Consider the following 21,277-nt stretch of genomic DNA (forward strand, 5'->3'; position numbering starts at 1 on the left):
GGCAGGCAAGATGAAATTCTCTATTTCGGGCAAAATTTACAAACAGTCCCTAAAGATACAACTTTTGAAGATTTATGAAGATTTGGGAAAACAAGGAAGATTTAATAAAATATATCAAAAAAGGTCTGAAGAATCTGATTGTAATTAAATTAAGTTCTTTTTTTATCATCTTGCTATTTTCTCAGGAACCTTGTTTTTTACTAGATTAATCAACTTTTCTGAATGGCAATTTATTTTTCAAAAGTGACTAGTAGATCTAGCTACTTGGTAACGTATTGATCCCATATCATTTGGCAACAAATTCAGGGTGTTAACAAGTCTTGAAAAGTTAATGTCTTGAATTTGATTACCTATGTTCAAGGCCTTAATAATACAGCCTCCGTGAGATTCTTGTTTTTCTTGATTTTGGCGACACCTTTGATGATCAGCGGTCATTGCTTTGATGTTTTGCACTTAATGTAGGCCCAACATACTGTAATAATAAAGACACTCGGTGACTGCGGCTTCATCTTCTACCTTCTTATATTTATTAAACAAACCACAGTTGCTGCTTCCGTGAACATAAAATGCATTACTTCCTGTGCAGCAGAGAGGGAAAGAGGGAGTCTTTTATAGGTGTTTGGAACAGCAAATGACCTGGCTATAGGTTGAATCACCATTGTATGGTATCAATCATTGAGAGTAGAAAAATAGACATTTGTTTACATATTAGAAATTGCAGATTATTACTTTTATGTCTTCAGTTCAGTTTTAGAGCAACACTTTTAGTTTTAGTTTAGTTCGTTTCTTGGCGCGCTGTTCAGTGAGAAACCAGTCCAGTCATGCAGACCTGTACTCTCATAGGACATTTTCTTTTCATTTTCATGTTAATTTCAGTGGCAACACTGGTCTTATATTTCATTTCTTTATGAAACTTGCAAACAACCTGAAACTGGTACAGCTGATGCTACTAATATGCAAATTAGTGTATGACATTGTCTGACCCTCATGACAGGGGAACTGCCAAAAATTAATTTTAAACTAGGAAAAACTGTGGTTATGTAACAGGGGTGGGGAAATGCTGACCTGGACTGAGGACATTGCTTGAAGATGGAAGGAACTCCTTAATGCAACAGATATGCCTTCTGTTCAGGAGGTGGTACTGGAGGATTCAGGAGGATCTGAGCCCATCTGCTTGGCTGAGGTCACTGTGCTCCTTGGTGGAAAGGCGCTATGTGCTCTGGACATAGCTGGGGTGTCATGGTTGGTATGTCAATATGGCGTGGATTTTGGTAATAGTGCCTAGGTAGTGGTCCCTATTTTCAAAAAAGTGGACCAGAGGATGTGTTCCAAATATCAAGGAATCACACTACCCTGGCTGAGCAACGGTTCTTGTGAGTTTGTCTATGCCAATGTGCTGGAAAGGAGACTCCAGCCAAGATTCAGCAGCAACAATGCTGATTTTTACCAGTCACTGTGAAATGAGTCAAACAACTGGGAAGGTGCTCACATGACTATGACTGGGAATGGGGAAAACAGATAGACAACCTTGTTCACGGTGGGCATTGGACTCTGACAAGGATGTACCCTGTCCCCATTAGACATCTCAACTATTTGCAGATGATGACTTCCTTTTGGCCTGATTAGACAGTGAGCTTGGATGTGCACTGGAGTGGTTTGCAGTATGTGATGCGGTTCGGGATGATGGTCAGCACCAACTCTGAGAGATCTGCTGCAGTGATGTGAGTATTACATTGGACCGTGGTTGTAAAGAGAGGAAACGGCTCTCGATTTACCGGTTTATCTTCGTTCAGACCTTCACCTATAGTCGTGACTCTAGGTAGTGACTCAAAGAATGAGATACAAGCGGTCAAAATGAGGTTTTCTGCACAGGGTGGCTTGGCTCACTCTCCTGCCAGGGGCACTTCAAAGACAGACATCTCCACATGTGAAAACCAACGTGTCCAGAAAGCACGTGCTTTCAGTTAACATGTAGGTTTTCACATGTGCATTTGATCCTGTGCCATCACCAGTGTTAGTTGCAGAGTGAACATTTCTCTTTGGTGTGATGAAGTTCTTCCAACTGTAACAAAATGTGATGTCAATTTGTACCACTAACATTTGTCTTATTTTCATAATGTAGCCTACCATACATCACACAGTTCTTTCCCACTGCTGGAAACTGGTGGCAGGCCTTACAGAAGAAGGCAAAAACTGCTCAATTTTTCTCACCCAGAAAGAATCGCCCAGTCATAGGCTCCCACGAATTACCTACAGAGGTAGAATGAATGAATGAATGAATGAATGAATGAATGAATGAATGAATGAATGACAACAAAAAAGGAAATGTCAATGAATCTCAATGAAAACAGGTTAATTTCTGACCCTGGTAGCAAGACATTTTTACCTATCTTGCTACTCTCTGCTCCTATTTGCTCCTCCCCACAGGCAATGAATGGAATCTGGTCTCTGTCTCTGGTCTCAATCCTATCTTGGGGAGAAAAAAAATCAGCACAAGAGATGACAGAAAAAGTGTGGGAGAATTAGAGATAGAGAGGCTGTGTACCGGTGAGTCACAGAAGAGTTATCTGAGAGGAGATTCCTGGCGCTGGTCCCAAAAAATCACATTATTTGGACCTGAGAGGTAGAGACAGACAAGCGGAGAGGGCAGCCAGACATCATGAGAGCCCTGTCACTTTGGAGTCACAAGTGGTGCGAGTGACAGTGATTACCACACCGTGTGTGTGAGTGTGTGTGTGTGTGTGTGTGTGAGGGGACAGGGGGATGTGTGGATGTAGTGTACCTGTTGGTGTGCCTGTATGTGTGTGTGTGTGTTAGTGAGCAGGTCAGGGTGATGCCCCTGGCCTTGTAAGGCAGGGCAGTCGGGGGTTATATATTTGATGCCTGCCTTCCCAGCAGGTCTAGCATCTGCTGCTTCTTCACCTGGTCTTAGTGTAAGTCTGCTAAACTGTGTGTTTACCCTCATGATCCATCACCTGTGTGCTTGTATTTTGCACTCACTTACTGCTATCTTTTTGCACAGTGTATCTTTGCATTGTCTAAAATGTAACAAATCAAGGTGATAGGGGGTACAGAGTTGTTTCCACTTACTTTTAATTTAAAACCTAGCCAACACGGGAGTGAAGTACATGCTTAGTACATGCTTAAATCTTAAATACTAGTAAGTAAAACAAAAGAGACCTGCTATCTCCATCAATCACTCACTGATTCTCACTGATGAGTTAAGTCAGATGTTTTACTATAACCTTAATCTCTTAATTTACAGTGCTCTCTGCCCACTGCAGCTGGATTACTGAACATACACTGAAGTCTGAGTTGAACCCATCGGTAAGTTCTTCTAACCAAATGTTTTAAGGAGTATCATATTATTAGGCTGCAATTATTTTGAGGAATATAGCTGATGTGTTCTTATGTAACACATGAAGACATATTAAGGTCCTATGGATCCTTGCAAAAGAAGCTTTAGAATAGATTTTAGATGTAGCTGGATTGATAAAAAGTCACACAAAATAACTGATAGAGAGGTAGTAAAATGATGTTTTCCCTCAAACCTATGGTTTGCAAGATCCAAAATGGGTACAGAAGTTGAGATATCGTAGAGACAGAGTGAAGCCCTAAACCTCTGTACCGTATGTAACCTCAGTGCAGCCATGGGGGATGCAGAGATGTCTGTGTTCGGGATAGCTGCCTCATACCTGAGGAAGTCAGATAAAGAGCGTATGGAGGCCTCAACGCGTCCCTTCGACATGAAGAAGGAATGCTTCGTCCCCGACACGGTGGAAGAGTTTGTTAAGGCATCCATCATCAGCCGAGAGGAAGATAAGGTCACTGTGGAGACACAGCGTGGGAAGGTCAGTGATTGCAATTTACAATTCAGACATATAGATGACATTCTTATCCACAAATATTTTTTTAGCATGGTTAGCCCCAGTGGAAATCACACCTCTAACCCTAACAGTGTTAGCACCATGCTCTACCCACTGAGCTAGAAAGTGCAAGCCAGAGGACAGGGACAGAGGATTTTGTAAATAATTTGCAGGTGACTAAAATCAAAGTTAAGTGCAGGTTGAGGACAGGGTTTGTGGACTGTTACGGACAAAGCTGTAATCTGATTCTCGCAAATCTCAATTAGTTTGAACACCTGCTTTAGTCTACCTGGTGTGAAAAATGGTAGGGGATGTCCAATCCAGGGGCAATCCACCTGGTTCCTTGGTGTACCAGAAAAGTAACTGAACCCATTCAGTAATTTGTGGTAACTCGGTCACTCCGGTTACCAGGGTCAGTCTGTGTTGTAGTGGGAACACACTGCATGTGAGTTTGAGTGACTATGTTTGAGCTCTTGTCTGGATGTAAGTGTTAATGTGAGTGTAAATCTGTGTGTGATTTCAACTGTGTATCCTTGAGTGAGTGTGAATGTGAGTCTAAATGGGAGCCAGAGTATGGGTGCAATTAAAGTGTCTCCAGTCAGTACATTAAACAGCTGAGTGATGAAATGAGGCATTGCCGCCATCTGGCTATAAAAATCTCTGGCAGACTTTGTAACGTTGGAGAAGCAATGTTGACAGCGTTAATAAGGTAACACATGCAGGTAACAAAAAATGACGTTATAATCACACATGGGACCATTACACAGTAAACTCTGAATTGTTGATTATTGTGATGAACATGAAAAAAACAACATTTTCCTCTGTAATTTTCCCTAGAATGTGACCGTCAAAGAGTCCCTGATTCTGCAACAGAATCCTCCAAAATTTGACAAGATTGAGGACATGGCCATGCTGACCTTCCTCCACGAGCCCGCTGTGCTGTTCAACCTCAAAGAGCGTTATGCAGCATGGATGATCTATGTGAGTACAAGCCAACAAACAAGACACATTTTCATAAGAGTTTCCACCCACGAACCCAAACTGGGTATACTCAATAAGCCATAGTACTTTTAGACTCACTAGAAGTGGGTTCATCGCTCATTTTATGCCCCTAGTTCAAGAAACACTATTCAATTGGCATTATACATAGAAATAACAATAATAATTAAGTTTTTCACTATAAAGGGTCGATTGATGCCACAGAAATAATGAAGAATTTACCTGTCCCTGTATTTTATTGTCCCTGTACTTTAATTGGTTTGCTTTCTGTGTTTCTCAGACCTACTCTGGGCTGTTCTGTGTGACTGTCAACCCCTACAAGTGGCTGCCAGTCTACAACCAAGAAGTGGTTGTTGCCTACAGAGGAAAGAAGAGGAGTGAAGCTCCTCCTCACATCTTCTCCATCTCTGACAATGGCTACCAGTATATGTTGGCAGGTATCGATTGATTAGATCATTACTGTTTTAGTCAGCTTTTGTCACGCATAAATATACTGAATTTTGATATTAACAAAGCTGTATTGTACTCACACTTGTCTTACTAGACCGTGAAAACCAGTCCATTCTGATCACGTACGTAAGATATTATCCTGGAATAACATCCATGGCACTGCATGCTTTGAAATGAAATCTTAGTCTACATTTTGTCATGATAAAAACACTGTAGTTATTGGTATCTGTGTTACCAATTCCAGTGGAGAATCTGGTGCAGGAAAGACTGTCAACACAAAGCGAGTCATCCAATACTTTGCCAGCATTGCAGCTGGAGGCATGAAAAAAGACGCCAATGCCAAAGACAAGGTAATTTTCATGCTCTGTCCATTGAGCTAGTTGTTGGAGAGTCTACCTGAGTTTAAAGCTGCACTGGGCAAGACGTTTATGTAAAAACATACCTGTGTTATCTGCCTAAATGACAGAGGGGGTCTGCAACAGAGAAGAGCATCACATCCCCGCCTAACTAGATTTTCCGCCATTTTGAATTGTGTCCAAAACTGTTTTTTCGCTACTCCTCCTACAAATTTTGTCCAATCGTCACCAAATTTTCCACACAGCATGTCTGGACTGTCCTGCACAAAAGTTAATGAGCAGTTTTTTGATATTCCACACCGTTTTCATATAATCGACTTCCAAAGTTTGGTCAACTGTCGTGGGTGGGGCCTATTTCACAAAAATCGCCATAACTCAGGAACGCATTGTCCTATGGTAACCAAACTTGGTAAACGTGTGCAGGTATGTAGTCTCAACTAATATAAAAAAATTGTGTCAACATTTCAAATTTTAAAAGGCCATAACTCGGTGACTGTAGATCATAGGAACAAAATTCCTTGATTTCTGGATTCCTTGGGCCAAGTCGCATCTATCCATATAGGCCACTCCCATTTCAGCCCACAAGGTTTTCCGCCATGTTGAATTTTGTCCAAAACAGTTTTTTCGCTTCTTCTCCTACATATTTTGTCCAATCTTCACCAATTTTCGCTCACAGCATGTCTGGACTGTCCTGCACAAAAGTTATCGAGCAGTTTTTTTATAGTCCATACCGTTTTGCTACAACTGGCTTTCAAAATTTGTAGGCAAGGCCTAATATACAAAAATTGCCATAAGTCAGGAAGTTGTTGGCCTACCTTAAACAAATTTGATACATATGTGCACAGGTCGACTCTGAGGTAGCATGCAACATTTGGTGGTATTGTAACCATAGTTGACCATAGTTAAAATATTCTAAGGCTCTAAATAGCCTATAGCTTGGACAGTCTCATTACTTGGCCCTATTTTTTTGTGCTCCCTCCATTGCCCCCCGGTGGACTCAGTAGCCTAATGGTTAATGAATAGGTCTACCATGCAAAAGATCGTGGGTTCGGTAATGCTGTCTCCTCACACCGCTAAGCTTGTGATAACTAAGCATAATGTCTTAAGATTATAATTTTTGGACAAATTACCATATGAAAAGATGAACTTGACAGAAGTCACAGGCCAACACAAAAGCCGGTGTTAGACTGCATGTCCGAACTTCACAACATGTTATTTTTTGTGTGTGTCTTTCTACCTTCTGTAATGTTTTGTCTATCTGTCTGTCTTATCAAATTGTGCTTGGACCCCTCAATTGCCGCTTGCGGCTATATTTATTATTATTGTTGTTATTACACATTAAGCCTACACAATGTTCCTCATTGACAGGGTACCCTGGAGGATCAAATCATCCAGGCTAACCCTGCTCTGGAGGCCTTTGGTAATGCTAAGACCATCAGGAACGACAACTCTTCCAGATTTGTGAGTGTCCTTGCATAACAGAAAAATAAATAATTTGTATTCAGTACCCACCAAAACACAGTCAAATCAGAAATCAAAAGAACTTTATATAATATAAAGTTTATCCTTTCAGGGCAAATTTATCCGAATTCATTTTGACACAAGGGGGAAGTTGGCCTCTGCTGACATTGAGACATGTAAGAGCAAAACCAATTTCAATTTCAGCTACAAATTGTAGACAGTTTAACTCATGGCAATATCTCTACTCTCTTGTCAGACCTTCTGGAGAAGTCTCGTGTGACCTTCCAGCTCAAGGCTGAGAGAGATTACCACATCTTCTACCAGATACTGTCCAACAAGAAGCCTGAAATTCTGGGTCAGTACAGTGCAGTGGTGTCTCTTTGCACACTCAATAAGAAAACAACAAGAACATTGGAAAAAAATAAATTAAATGAAATAAACATTTGCCCAATTTCCCATCAAAAGACTATAACTGACATCACTGGGACCAAAATAGGGTGTAGATAGCGCTGAAAGCAAAAATAGCATGGAAACAAAATAGCGATACCATCGCTATGACTGGCTCTGTATTGTGGTGGCGTGTCCATCTGTCTAACCCTGTCTCACTCCCTCTCTGTCTTCCAGAGATGCTGCTGGTCACAAATAATCCCTATGACTACGCCTTCATCTCTCAGGGGGAAACCCAAGTGCCCTCCATCGACGATGCAGATGAACTGATGGCAACAGATGTCAGGCTCTTACTCATTGTTCTTTTTACAATTCATCCTTCAGCTTTGATTTGAGCCCAAAATGACTGTAAATGTAGCATGATTCAGCCTATTAAGGGAATCTTTAAAATACATAACAGTCTGAGTATCAGACATTATTAGGGGATATAATATTTCAAAATGAAAGCTGTCATAGTTTGTGTTATATAAAACATTGATGTAAATGGGCCTCATTCACTTCCATTATATTTATAACTCAAGCAATGTTTATAATCTCCATTGCACTTTTAAAATGCTCTGTGTGGCATGCTTATCAATTGTGTTACATTCATAATGATAGCATTTACTCTTTATAAGCTATCAAGTAAATGTATGTCAATGAGCTGTATCCACTTCCATTGTATACTTAGGCATTGTTTACAGCAGAATCTTCATTCAAGTTTATAAGTGCTAAGTATAAGATTAGTGTTTCGTTTCTTAAAATCATACTATTTGTGACACGTACCTGTTCTGACATGGACAAAATTTAACCAATGCTTCCCCCTAGAATGCCTTTGATGTGCTGGGCTTTACCCAAGAGGAAAAGAACTCTGTGTACAAGCTGACTGGTGCCATCATGCATCATGGCAACATGAGGTTCAAGCAGAAGCAGCGAGAGGAGCAGGCAGAGGCTGACGGCACTGAGGGTGAGAGAGGCAGTGTTTGTCAGTGTGGCTCAAAATCAAACCCAGAGAAAGAGAGAATTTGGCCTAATTAGGCCTGTTGGTTTTTACGTTTTTCAATTTTCTTTTGCAGATGCTGACAAAGTAGCTTATCTGATGTGCCTGAACTCTGCTGACCTCATCAAGGGTCTCTGTCATCCAAGAGTTAAAGTTGGGAATGAGTGGGTCACCAAGGGACAAAATGTAGACCAGGTGAGTGGAAAACCTAGTGGATATGGGTATGGATATATATAGCTTAAAGGATTTTCCATGCCTAATAAAATAATAAAATAAAAAAAAAACATTTGATGTACTCTAAATTGCTACTCCTGCAGTGGCTGGAAAATTTTGTTTCAGAACTGGACACAATTTACAGAATCAAAGGTGGATCTATTTACATTGGATTTCAAATGGTGTTAAATAGGTGAACTACGCTGTTGGAGCTCTATCCAAAGCTGTTTATGAAAAGATGTTCCTGTGGATGGTGATAAGAATCAACCAGTCACTGGAGACTAGGCAGCCTCGCCAGTACTTTATCGGTGTGCTAGACATCGCTGGATTTGAGATCTTTGAAGTGAGCATACCAATGAGCACACAATAAAGCAATCTTCCTTTCAATGACATATGTATGGAAATATCTTAACAACTTTTATGTTATTACAGTTCAACACCTTTGAGCAGCTCTGCATCAACTTCACCAATGAAAAACTGCAACAGTTTTTCAACCACCACATGTTTGTTCTGGAGCAAGAAGAGTACAAGAAAGAGGGCATTGAATGGACTTTCATAGACTTTGGTATGGATTTGCAGGCCTGTATTGACCTGATTGAAAAGGTGAGATATAGGGATGATTTAGGCAAATCAAGAAAATTTGTAATCAAGTTACATTACCTATTCTATTTAATTCCTTTATTTTCTTCTCCTCAGCCCATGGGTATCATGTCCATCCTTGAAGAGGAGTGCATGTTCCCCAAGGCCAGTGACACCACCTTTAAAGCTAAGCTATATGACAACCACCTGGGGAAATCCAACAACTTCCAGAAGCCCAGGATTGTCAAGGGGAAACCAGAGGCCCATTTTGCCCTGGTTCACTATGCTGGTACTGTGGACTACAACATTTGTAACTGGCTGGTGAAGAACAAGGATCCCCTGAATGAGACTGTGGTGGGATTGTACCAAAAGTCTTCCCTAAAGCTACTTGCCACCCTTTTTGCCGGCTATGCTGGGGCAGACTCAGGTACCCTGGAGTGAATATTTTGTTTGGAGATTACAACAATTAATTTGTCTGATTCTAAGGGTGCATGATTTTTCCTGAACAGCGACGGCTGAAGGCAGTGGCAAAAAAGAGAAGAAGAAGAAGGGATCATCTTTCCAAACCGTGTCTGCTCTACATAGGGTATATAGCTACTTTTATCCCTGGGTATGCTATTTCACAGATAGAAAGACAGCAGTACACACATAATAATTGTACATATTTTACCATATAATAGGAGAACCTAAACAAGCTGATGACCAACCTGAGGTCTACTCACCCTCACTTTGTACGCTGCATCATCCCCAATGAGACCAAGACTCCTGGGGCCATGGAGAATCCTCTGGTGATGCACCAGCTACGCTGCAACGGTGTGCTGGAAGGCATCAGGATCTGCAGAAAGGGTTTCCCCAACAGGATCCTCTATGGAGATTTCAGACAGAGGTATTGTCTAATGAAAGTGAGATATCATGCAATAAGAAACCTGAAATTTTATTTTTCAGTATTGACATTACAGATACCGTATACTGAACCCTGCTGCCATCCCTGAGGGCCAGTTCATTGACAGCAGGAAAGGAGCAGAGAAACTACTTGGCTCTCTGGATATTGATCATAATCAATACAAGTTTGGACATACCAAGGTATAGTTTAATGTTATACTGATATTGGAAAAAGTGAAACATTAGATTCTGGTAGAGGATAGCAAAGAAGAGAATAAATAACCATTGCTGTTGTCAGGTGTTCTTCAAGGCTGGTTTGCTGGGTCTGCTGGAGGAGATGAGAGACGAGCGTCTGTCCAAAATTATCACTGGTATCCAGGCCAGATCCCGTGGCCTCTTGTCTCGTATTGAATATCAGAAGATGGTGGAACGCAGGTATCTTTCAATTACAGCACAAAAGATTCATAGAATTTTATTTCTGTGATTTGTAAATTTACTCAAAGAATTTAATCTTATAATTTTCTTCTAGGGATGCATTACTGGTGATCCAGTGGAACGTCCGTGCCTTCATGGGGGTCAAGAATTGGCCCTGGATGAAGCTGTACTTCAAGATCAAACCTCTGTTGAGATCTGCTGAAGCAGAGAAAGAGATGGCCAACATGAAGGAAGAATTCCTCAAGTTGAAAGAAGCCTATGCAAAGTCTGAGAGTCGCAAGAAGGAACTAGAAGAAAAAATGGTCTCTCTTATCCAAGAGAAGAATGACCTGCAGCTCCAAGTTCAAGCGGTGAGAATAGCACTAAAAATTGAGTGTTCTTTTGAACCCCATATTGGTATAAAGTGCTAATAATATGAAATGTTTGGTAGGAGCAAGACAATCTCTCTGATGCAGAGGAAAGATGTGAGGGGCTGATCAAAAACAAAATTCAGATGGAAGCAAAATCCAAAGAGCTCTCTGAGAGACTTGAGGATGAGGAGGAGATGAATGCTGAACTGACTGCTAAGAAGAGGAAGCTGGAGGATGAGTGTTCTGAGTTGAAAAAAGACATTGATGACTTGGAGTTAACTCTGGCTAAGGTGGAGAAAGAGAAGCATGCCACTGAGAACAAGGTATGGCACATACCTAACCAACCTCTTTCTGACACACATCAACAACTCAATGCAGCAATTAATAATATCTTTATTCTTGGTTCACAGGTAAAGAACCTGACTGAGGAAATGGCTTCTCTGGAAGAAATCATTGCCAAGCTGACCAAGGAGAAGAAAGCCTTACAGGAAGCTCACCAGCAAACGCTAGATGACCTGCAGAGTGAGGAAGACAAAGTCAACACTCTGACCAAGCTCAAGACGAAGCTGGAGCAGCAAGTGGATGATGTGAGAATCCATATAAAATTGAAACTAGTTAGATGGGATTACAATTTTTTTTAATTATATTCTATGGTCGATTAACCCATACATTTTGTTACTATTGGCCATTGCAGCTTGAAGGATCACTTGAGCAAGAAAAAAAGGTTCGAATGGACCTTGAGAGAGCTAAGAGGAAGCTGGAGGGAGACTTAAAGTTGACCCAGGAGAGTGTAATGGATCTAGAAAATGACAAGCAACAGCTGGAGGAGCGCCTGAAAAAGTATGATTTCATGATGACTGTGTCACAAACAATAGTCATTCAGTCTTGTTGCATAGTCAGTTTGTTTTTATTAAGCAACATTTAATCCTTACACTGTATAAAAAATACTGCAGGAAGGACTTTGAAGTCAGTCAGCTGAACAGCAAGATTGAAGATGAGCAGGCCATAATCATTCAACTCCAGAAAAAGTTGAAAGAGCTGCAGGTAAACATATATCAACTATCAGGACCAAATGAAATAAAAATTTTCCCAAAACATCAGTACAATTCAATATTTTGTTCTGACACTAGGCTCGTGTAGAGGAGCTGGAAGAGGAGCTTGAGGCAGAGCGAGCTGCCCGAGCCAAGGTGGAGAAGCAGAGAGCAGACTTAACCAGAGAGCTGGAGGAGATCAGCGAGAGGCTGGAGGAGTCTGGTGGAGCAACAGCTGCCCAGATAGAGATGAACAAGAAGAGGGAGGCTGAGTTCCAGAAACTCCGCAGAGACCTTGAAGAGGCCACTCTGCAGCACGAAGCCACCGCTGCCACGCTCAGGAAGAAACAAGCTGACAGTGTTGCTGACCTGGGGGAGCAGATTGACAACCTGCAGAGAGTCAAGCAGAAACTGGAGAAGGAGAAGAGTGAGCTCAGACTGGAGCTGGATGATGTGGTTTCCAGTATGGAACACATTGTTAAGTCTAAGGTAAGTACACCTAGACATAATGCTGCACTTGGCAATTTCACACAGTGGTGGCACCAAGTGGCAGCAAGAGGTCACTGTTTGAATTGTTTGAATTTCAATACCCAGTCATGTAACGTAACATCAGCAAACTGCATACTGATCTGACCTAAATTGCTTCCACTTGGTGACTGGTGGGGGTGGGGGTGCGGGTGGCGAAAAAAATCTTTTGGCAGCAGATTAATCCATCCTTCTCTGGACAGGAGCAAGTTTTGTGCTTTGTTACTAAATTTGTGAAAAATCTAAGTAAGTTTTATGAATAAGCCGCTAAATGTTGCTAAATACTTGTTGAACAATGGCAGGGAAATAGTACACAATGAGCTGTGAACTATGGTGCATTTATTTTGAAGACCAACTTGGAGAAGGTCAGCAGAACTATGGAGGATCAAATGAATGAATACAGGAGCAAGTGTGATGAATACCAAAGATCCCTCAATGACATCACCACGCAGAAGGCCAAGCTTCAAGCTGAGAATGGTCAGTGTTATGCTCTTTCCAACTGGAATAATAAACAGGCTTAGAATAATACAATTTTAAAACCAAAATTTTGACTTTCCAGGTGAGCTTTCTAGACAGCTGGAAGAGAAAGAATCTCTTATTTCTCAGCTGACCAGAGGAAAGAATTCCAACAATCAACAACTTGAAGATCTAAAAAGACAACTGGAGGAGGAAGTCAAGGTATGAAATTACAAAATGTTATAATTTCTCATTATATCTCAAATAAACTAGTCTGTTCATGTGAAATACCCACATTATCTGTATTCAACCAGGCCAAGAATGCATTGGCCCATGCAGTTCAGTCTGCTCGCCATGACTGTGACCTGCTGAGGGAGCAGTATGAGGAGGAGCAGGAGGCCAAGGCTGAATTACAGCGCAGCATGTCCAAGGCTAACTCTGAGGTGGCTCAGTGGAGAACCAAGTACGAAACTGATGCCATCCAGAGGACCGAGGAACTGGAGGAGGCCAAGTGAGTCAAGTACAGACAGAGTACCAACTTCCATTTCCAACCCTTTCGTTTTATTGAGATTTTAAAATGATTCAATGGCACACATCAGTCTGAAATAAGATGTAAAAGGAGGACCCTCTTGTTTTCCATTTTCAGGAAGAAGCTGGCTCAGCGTCTGCAGGATGCTGAGGAAGCTGTTGAAGCAGTGAATGCTAAATGTTCCTCTCTGGAGAAGACCAAACACAGGCTGCAGAATGAGATTGAAGATCTCATGGTGGATGTGGAGAGGTCTAATGCTGCTGCTGCCGCCCTGGACAAGAAGCAAAGGAACTTTGACAAAGTATAGAATTATATGTCATCATCAAGTGTTATTTCTGTATTCACCTTGAAGTTTTCAGGGACTTTGCTGCCTTCCGTGAACGGTCATACTCTGGTTAAACAACCTAGCTACATACAAGCTGTTTGAGTACAAACTGTGTCTCCTATCAAAAGCTTGAAATCTTACAAACTGCATCTTCACATCTAGGTCCTGTCTGAGTGGAAGCAGAAATATGAGGAATCTCAGTGTGAGTTGGAGAGCTCCCAGAAGGAGGCCAGGTCTCTGAGCACGGAGCTCTTCAAACTGAAGAACTCCTATGAAGAATCTCTGGACCATCTGGAGACCATGAAGAGAGAGAACAAGAATCTACAAGGTAATCTGTCAGAATATATCTTTTGGGCAGGCAATGCATACACATTGCATGTAACTGATACCTGCCAACTAAGGCATCTAAATGCAATTGCTTATATAAACAGAGGAGATTTCTGATCTTACTGAGCAACTTGGTGAGGGAGGAAAAACTGTTCATGAGTTGGAGAAGGTCCGTAAGCACCTGGAGCAGGAAAAGACTGAGATTCAAGCTGCTCTTGAGGAGGCAGAGGTAAGAGTGAAATCTTAAATCCTCACTTCCATAAATTCAGTGAACATGTTTAATTTACTACTAGTAATAATTACAACACTGTAATAATGTTTAAAATGTCTGGTTTGACTAACTTCTGATGTCCATCCTAGGGCTCCCTTGAGCATGAGGAAAGTAAAATTCTGAGAGCCCAGCTTGAGTTCAACCAGATTAAGTCTGACATTGAGCGTAAACTGTCAGAGAAAGATGAGGAGATGGAGCAGAGCAAGAAGAACATGCAGAGGACCATTGACACCCTGCACAGCTCTTTGGAGGCAGAGACACGCAGCAGGAATGAGGCCCTCCGCCTGAAAAAGAAGATGGAGGGAGACCTCAATGAGATGGAGATTCAGCTAAGCCAGGCCAACAGGCAGGCATCTGAGGCCCAGAAACAACTGAAGTCTGTTCATGCTCACCTGAAGGTAAAAGGGGCAAAAAGTAGTTTCATGAATTCGTTATCATGGTAGCTTTCTAACTCAAGGCTTTTTAAAAATTTCAAGGATGCTCAACTTCAACTTGATGACTCTCTTCGAGCAAATGATGATCTTAAGGAGAACATTGCCATTGTTGAGAGACGCAACAACCTGATGCAAGCTGAACTGGAGGAACTGAGGTCTGCTCTAGAGCAAACTGAGAGAGGACGCAAACTTGCTGAGCAAGAGCTGCTGGATGTTAGTGAGAGGGTGCAGCTACTGCACTCACAGGTATGGCAGACAGTAAACTTTGAATTTACATATTTTATGCTTTTCCTGTTTTGCCATATACTGTAATGCGTAGTGACTTATATAATGACATGTAATGTATAATGGATAGAACACCAGCCTGATAAACACTAAGAAGAAGTTGGAGAGCGACACATCCCAGCTTCAGTCTGAAGTGGAGGAAGCAGTGCAGGAGTGCAGAAATGCTGAAGAAAAGGCCAAGAAGGCCATTACTGATGCTGCCATGATGGCAGAGGAGCTGAAGAAAGAGCAGGACACCAGCGCTCACCTGGAGCGTATGAAGAAGAACATGGAGCAAACCATCAAGGACCTGCAACATCGTCTGGATGAGGCTGAACAGATCGCCATGAAGGGGGGCAAGAAGCAGTTGCAGAAGCTTGAGACCAGGGTGAGTATTTTTAATTATGTTTTCTGTAGGAATTAAGTACATGATTTGGAATTGCAGAATGTCACTAACTACTCTAAATGCCAGGTGAGGGAGCTGGAAAATGAGGTGGAAATGGAACAGAGGAAAAGCAGTGAATCTGTGAAGGGCATCCGCAAATATGAGCGCCGCATCAAGGAGCTTACCTACCAGGTTTGTAGCTTGTAGCTTCCTCGATCCTTACACAGCATGTACGTTTACATTTCTCTCAGGAAATAAACTGTATATCTTTGTCTCTTATTTTCACAGACTGAGGAGGACCGCAAGAATCTTGCCCGACTCCAAGATCTGGTTGACAAGCTGCAGCTGAAAGTCAAAGCCTATAAGAGATCTGCTGAGGAGGCTGTAAGTGCAGATATGAGGAGTAGTTTGCATGAGGCTTCTTCCTCTGGTATACTGTGTAATTATATTTGCTCGGTTTTCCTTCAACAGGAGGAACAGGCTAATGTTCATCTGGGCAAGTTCCGAAAGCTGCAGCATGAGCTGGATGAGGCTGAAGAGAGGGCCGACATCGCAGAGTCTCAGGTCAACAAGATGCGTGCCAAGAGCCGTGATGCAGGCTCCAAGGTTTGTAGCATGTACTCTGCAGAAGGTTCACAGCATCTGACCCGGACACATACTGCCCTCTATTGGCTGTTCTTAACTCTATAATGCTCTGCTATTCAAATATTTGCAAAGATGTCTGGTATGTACAATTTTGCTGTCCAGTTTAGCATAATTAGTCTCTTGATGAATATGTTTATAAGTGATACTAATCTGTTAAAACAATACTAGTCTTGTAATCTTGAAAACTTAACAGCTGTTTCTCTTTTTCTTTCTTCCCAACATCCCCTGCCACCACAGAAAGGTTTTGATGAGGAGTGAAGCTTTGGATCCTTCAGAAAATCTTATGCCTGCTGCATATAGTAGATCCCCCTCTACTATCACTATTCACCTCCTGTAGTAATTTAATAAAATCGCATCAAGCTGTTGCACAATATTGTATCCTTCCTTTTTTCTGTGAGCTAATAGAACATTCTGAAAGAAATACTGCGTTTCACATAACTTTATCCAAATGTGTATTTGTAAATGTAATGCAATAAGAGTGTGCAGCTATTTAAAGCAATGATGGACAGACTAAAATAGATGTTAAGTTTATCAACTGCTCAGTATCAACCGTTGGTATCAACGAGTTATTCAGTCATTCACAATTTTAATTGATAAAATTACCGCCATCAGTGAACTGAACTAAACAGAGAAGAAGTAGTGTCTTTGTTTTCCATTAAGCTGAATTCAGTGTTGTTGGGTGAGACTGACTGAGATGTGGTCAAATATGTTGTCTGACATGGCAGGGATGAGGACTGAGACAGCAGGAGGGGTCCGGCCTGAGCAAAGCAGCCCAATGAAGAGGGGTGGCAGAGGGTTTAAGAATTGGAAAGGTGAGGTGAGGATAGCTAAAATAGCGAGAGATAAAACAAATCTCTTGTTCTCAAAATAGACTGTTAAAGAAAGCACAAGAGCCAGGGCCTCAAGGTCAGCAATAAACCAGTGCTCATGCTCAGGCCTCTCCTAATGCCAGGCGTAATCACTTGCAGCTGGTCTTCCTGAATCCCTGTCTAGCGCCAACTCTGCCTATTCCTCCAAAGGACTAGGGAGAATTTCAAAGAATCAGTATTTAAATATGTTGTCCATATTCTGGGGGAAAATGAATATTTCATAGACTTGGTGTGCATATTTTGAACCTGCTGTGTTGTATTTCATGATACAGTATAATTAGTTTTCAGTTTAATCACAAAAAATATGCATTCGTTGACAGTGATTATGTGGTACTGGCCAAATGCAGCCCTTCATACATTGTTTATGGTTAGTTAAAAGACTTTCTGAGTTAGTGTTCAGTTTTCATGTACTTAAATTTCCCAACAGAGAGTATTTGGCACAATCGTTTAAAGTAGTTTAAAGTACATTAAGAGAAATTACCTTCTGTCAAAGTTGTCGTCTCTCCTCAAATGGGAGTGCTATGCTTACCTGTCTGTCATCGTAGCCTTGGTGCCGGTTGAAGTGCCTTGTTGTAAAAGCTGTCAGGCCTCAGGCAGTGTTGCTGTTGCTGGAGACTGATCCAATGATTCGAGGTAGGAGGAGGGAGGAGGGAGGAGGGGGACAGGCCCCAGACTCCCTTTGTGTAAATACCGGGAGTCCTGTCACTTCTCTCATTACATGTCTAGCCATCCTCAACTCCCCGAGTGGCCAGGCAAGTATCTGTCAGCTAGCAACACATTCATAACTCAATGTAAAGAGGCAGGCCACGTATGTGCTGAGGATTATCAACATGATTAATAGTACATCTGAGTACAGTTTCAAATAGATAAGATGACTAACATATGTTGGAACTACTTGCTAGCACTATAATTAGACTGTCATTAAAATAGCATATGATGCATATGCCACATCTTATAAGCTAAAGTAATAATCAATGACATTTTCATATAAGAAAAGTCCATTTTGCCACTTTCTATCATTGTTTAATATAACACAGTAGTGATTCAACCTATATCCAGTTCATGAAAACATTCACATTTGCTGTTCTAAACACCTGGTGTCTGGTAGCTCTTTCCTGGGAAAAATCCTCTGGCTCACAGGAAGCGATGTTTGCGACAACAGTAACAATGGTTTGTCTGGAATAAGAAGAACTGGGTAGTCAGCATGAGCAGTGATAGCCACCATGGCTGAACAGATAAAGAAAAGTCAAACTTCATCAACAGAAATTCCAAGGAAAAAGACGTCACAGTACCGGACATACTGTTTGATTGACAGGTGATCTGTGGGAAGAAACACTACAGCAATGAGCTCAGAAAATCCTAGGAAATCACCACATATAAAGGATAGGTGAAATTGGTGAAAATAGATTACAGCCCTCTGGTGTTTTTATCATGGGGTAATCATGAGGTTATCATCAGTGCAGTTGATTGCATGTTTAACACGTGAAAAAGAAAATCAAAAGCCAGCTGTACTCCTTCAAGATGGCGTTAATGTGCTTTTGATCTACATGGTATGAGGTCAGCATATCTGCAAGTTAGAGACAGAGTCAGTGTAACAATAACAAGAGGGGTCTGGACAACTGTGAGGGCACTCTCAGGGGGAAAGGCTCAGAAACAGGTTGCTGAAATGCTAGGTCTAAACAAAGGCTAGGACTGTATGTCAAGTCAGTATACATTGGATGGCAATATACACTTGTCTATGATCTAATCAAAGCATTTTAAAGTAATCATGTTTCCCTTAATGAGTGGAGGTTTGACATTAGGTCAGTGTTATCTTCGCTAGGTCTTTAGCAGGGGCATGGAATCTCTCACTTCCATTTGGCACCCTGACGCCAGCTGTCAGTTACAGGGACGGGGAAGTTATCAGAATGGAAATAATCTCAACACTTGTCAGCAGCTGTTGACCCTCCTTTTATCTCCTAACCTTTGAAGGGGCTGCGATTAGTGGTGCCAGTGACTGACTATGCATTATGCTCTTAAAGGAATAGTTTACCCAAAAATGAAAATTCTGTCATCATCTACTCACCCTCATGCCAAATGAAACACAGGTGAAATTTGTTAGTCCATATAACACACAGGGAGGTTGCCAGCACAACTTGGTAGCAGCCTTCTCCAAAACAACTGAAGTCAATGGGGACCTGTTCTTTAGAGTTCCAAAACAAAAACAGCCAAACAATCACACTGTGAATAGAAAGACCTATACACCATGATTTGTTCAATCAAATCAATCAGCTGTAGTTAAGATTTGCACTAAATGATGGTGTAAATATACTGTAGGTCTTTTTGGAACTCTGAAGAACTGGTCCCCACTGACTTCAGTTGTTTTGAAGGCTGCTATGCTATGCTATTGTGCCGGCAACCTCCCTGTGTGTTAGATGGACAAACTTTACCTGTGTTTCAACTGGCATGAGGGGGAGTAGATGATGACAGAATTTTAATTTTTGGTGAACTATTTCTTTAACAGTGGTTGTAATTGGTGCAATGGAAATAGAGATTAAATGGTGGGTTTAATCAATTAATTAAATGTAGCTGAGAAAGAAAATCCAAATTAACAAAATAAACGTGGGACATGAACAGCATCAAAGGGTGGAGGGGTGGGGTGGGGCGGGGGGGGGGGGGGCTTATGCTTACTTTCGGAGTAATAGATTTTTAACACGTCATCAATTGTTGATGGAGCAGATTCCCAGGATGTCAGCATTACGACTGGAGGAAAAGCCAAAGCAGCTCAGCTTAGACTCGGAGTCCACACAGGGCCGGCATTTTAAATGGAACATAAAAACTTCATGGGATGCAGGATATATACCTGTCACTCTCTGTTTATTTATGTGCGAAAGAAACCACGGCGAGTCCATCATCTGCTACAGTTGATCCTAGATGCGGGCAGAGGCTGGACCCTGAAAGCCCGTTGCCCCCGCTAGCTATCCTCCTCAATCAGTGCGGGGCGCTCTGCAGGAATTTCACACAGTTATCTTTGTCCTCAAAGACACAATGCCATGTCAACAGGACTATAGCTGAGGGGCCGGCTTTCGCTGGCTGCTGCGTGATAATGGGAGAAGGCTTCTATAGTGACCTTGGCATCACATTGGACCACGTCCGACCGGCCCGGCCTGGCGCTGCCCTCCATTGTGTGCCATCATTATTGCCTCTCAGCGAATCTGAAGCATGTCACCTGTGGCAGACCTCTGTCTGTGTTGCCTCACACTTGTCGCCTAGTTAATCTCGCAGACTAATGTTCTTTATTTAGACTGGCCCACTGGGTATCTGATTGCTGTTTATGTTACCGCAAAGTCCATTCTATGATAACTGAACGCAATATGTTACCAATGTCACACTCTGACTCCGCTTAAGCCCTCTGGGTAATTGAGACTCTTGCATGACATACTTTTCTAAAATATCTCCCAAGATATATACTATGTCTTCCTTTGTGTTTATATAACAATACCAGTAGTTTGCATTTATGGAATTCTCTGTGTTATTATAAACCATGCAAAGAATCTGAATTATCCCTTTGAAATATTTTGTTTTCTGCTACTGTGCAGAGCAAGATTGTTAATCTGTATTTGTTTCTGTCATTCAACAAATTTCATCTTTAAAATGATAGTATATAGTATAGTATACTTTTTAATTATTATTCGACAGCAACATGAATTCATAACCTATACTGTTTTCACTCTGGATTTTAGCCAGACCCATTTTCATTTTGATAACTCTTTTAATGTATGCCTCCACTTGTTAAAAAAAGTTTTTTGAATTTGGTCTGGCCATTACTTTAAACAGGGATGTAGTGGAGAGTAAACCCACTCAAACTCAGTTTACCCATCTTTTTAAGCTGACATAAATCTTTATAACATATATTTACCCATCTTTTTATTTACCACTACATCAATGACTGTAAATTATTTTGAATCCACCTGCCTGGTAAAGATTTTTTTAAAAGTTAAACAGATAAATACTTAAAGTAACTGAGTAATATTGGAACCGAGAGTTGAGCATGATATAAACTAATTTACAACATTTTAAACCATATAAATATGAGATTTAAATAGATTAAAACAATCAATGTGAATCTCAGAAGGCATGAATCTAAGCCAGGTTTGGTCATTAAACTTGTCACTTGTCTTGCATGTCTCAAGTTAGGATAGGGATGTTCAACATGCAAT

The 21,277-nt window shown here is 41.4% G+C and overlaps 1 protein-coding gene across 1 annotated transcript; it reads left to right on the forward strand.

Moving 5' to 3' along the window:
* The first annotated feature begins 3,650 nt into the window (after window positions 1–3,650).
* On the forward strand, window positions 3,651–16,467 carry myh7l (myosin heavy chain 7-like). Its single transcript, XM_071530489.1, has 37 exons — window positions 3,651–3,851; window positions 4,704–4,847; window positions 5,146–5,302; window positions 5,410–5,437; window positions 5,560–5,665; window positions 7,040–7,132; window positions 7,245–7,308; window positions 7,389–7,487; window positions 7,757–7,860; window positions 8,387–8,525; window positions 8,635–8,753; window positions 8,965–9,114; window positions 9,204–9,374; window positions 9,468–9,777; window positions 9,860–9,936; window positions 10,031–10,236; window positions 10,310–10,433; window positions 10,531–10,667; window positions 10,762–11,017; window positions 11,098–11,340; window positions 11,428–11,604; window positions 11,712–11,857; window positions 11,971–12,061; window positions 12,148–12,537; window positions 12,924–13,050; window positions 13,133–13,251; window positions 13,344–13,540; window positions 13,676–13,859; window positions 14,046–14,211; window positions 14,315–14,439; window positions 14,571–14,879; window positions 14,958–15,161; window positions 15,271–15,567; window positions 15,652–15,756; window positions 15,853–15,948; window positions 16,036–16,170; window positions 16,447–16,467. Exons 1-37 carry the CDS (start codon window positions 3,651–3,653, stop codon window positions 16,465–16,467), a joined length of 5,817 nt encoding a protein of 1,938 aa, XP_071386590.1.
* The last annotated feature ends 4,810 nt before the right edge of the window (window positions 16,468–21,277 follow it).

The sequence above is a fragment of the Centroberyx affinis genome, unplaced genomic scaffold, assembly GCF_046629955.1.
Source record: "Centroberyx affinis isolate AG114_WGS23_722 - 3 ecotype Tasmania unplaced genomic scaffold, CSIRO-AGI_Caff_v1 ptg001932l_1, whole genome shotgun sequence".
Taxonomy (NCBI): domain Eukaryota; kingdom Metazoa; phylum Chordata; class Actinopteri; order Beryciformes; family Berycidae; genus Centroberyx; species Centroberyx affinis.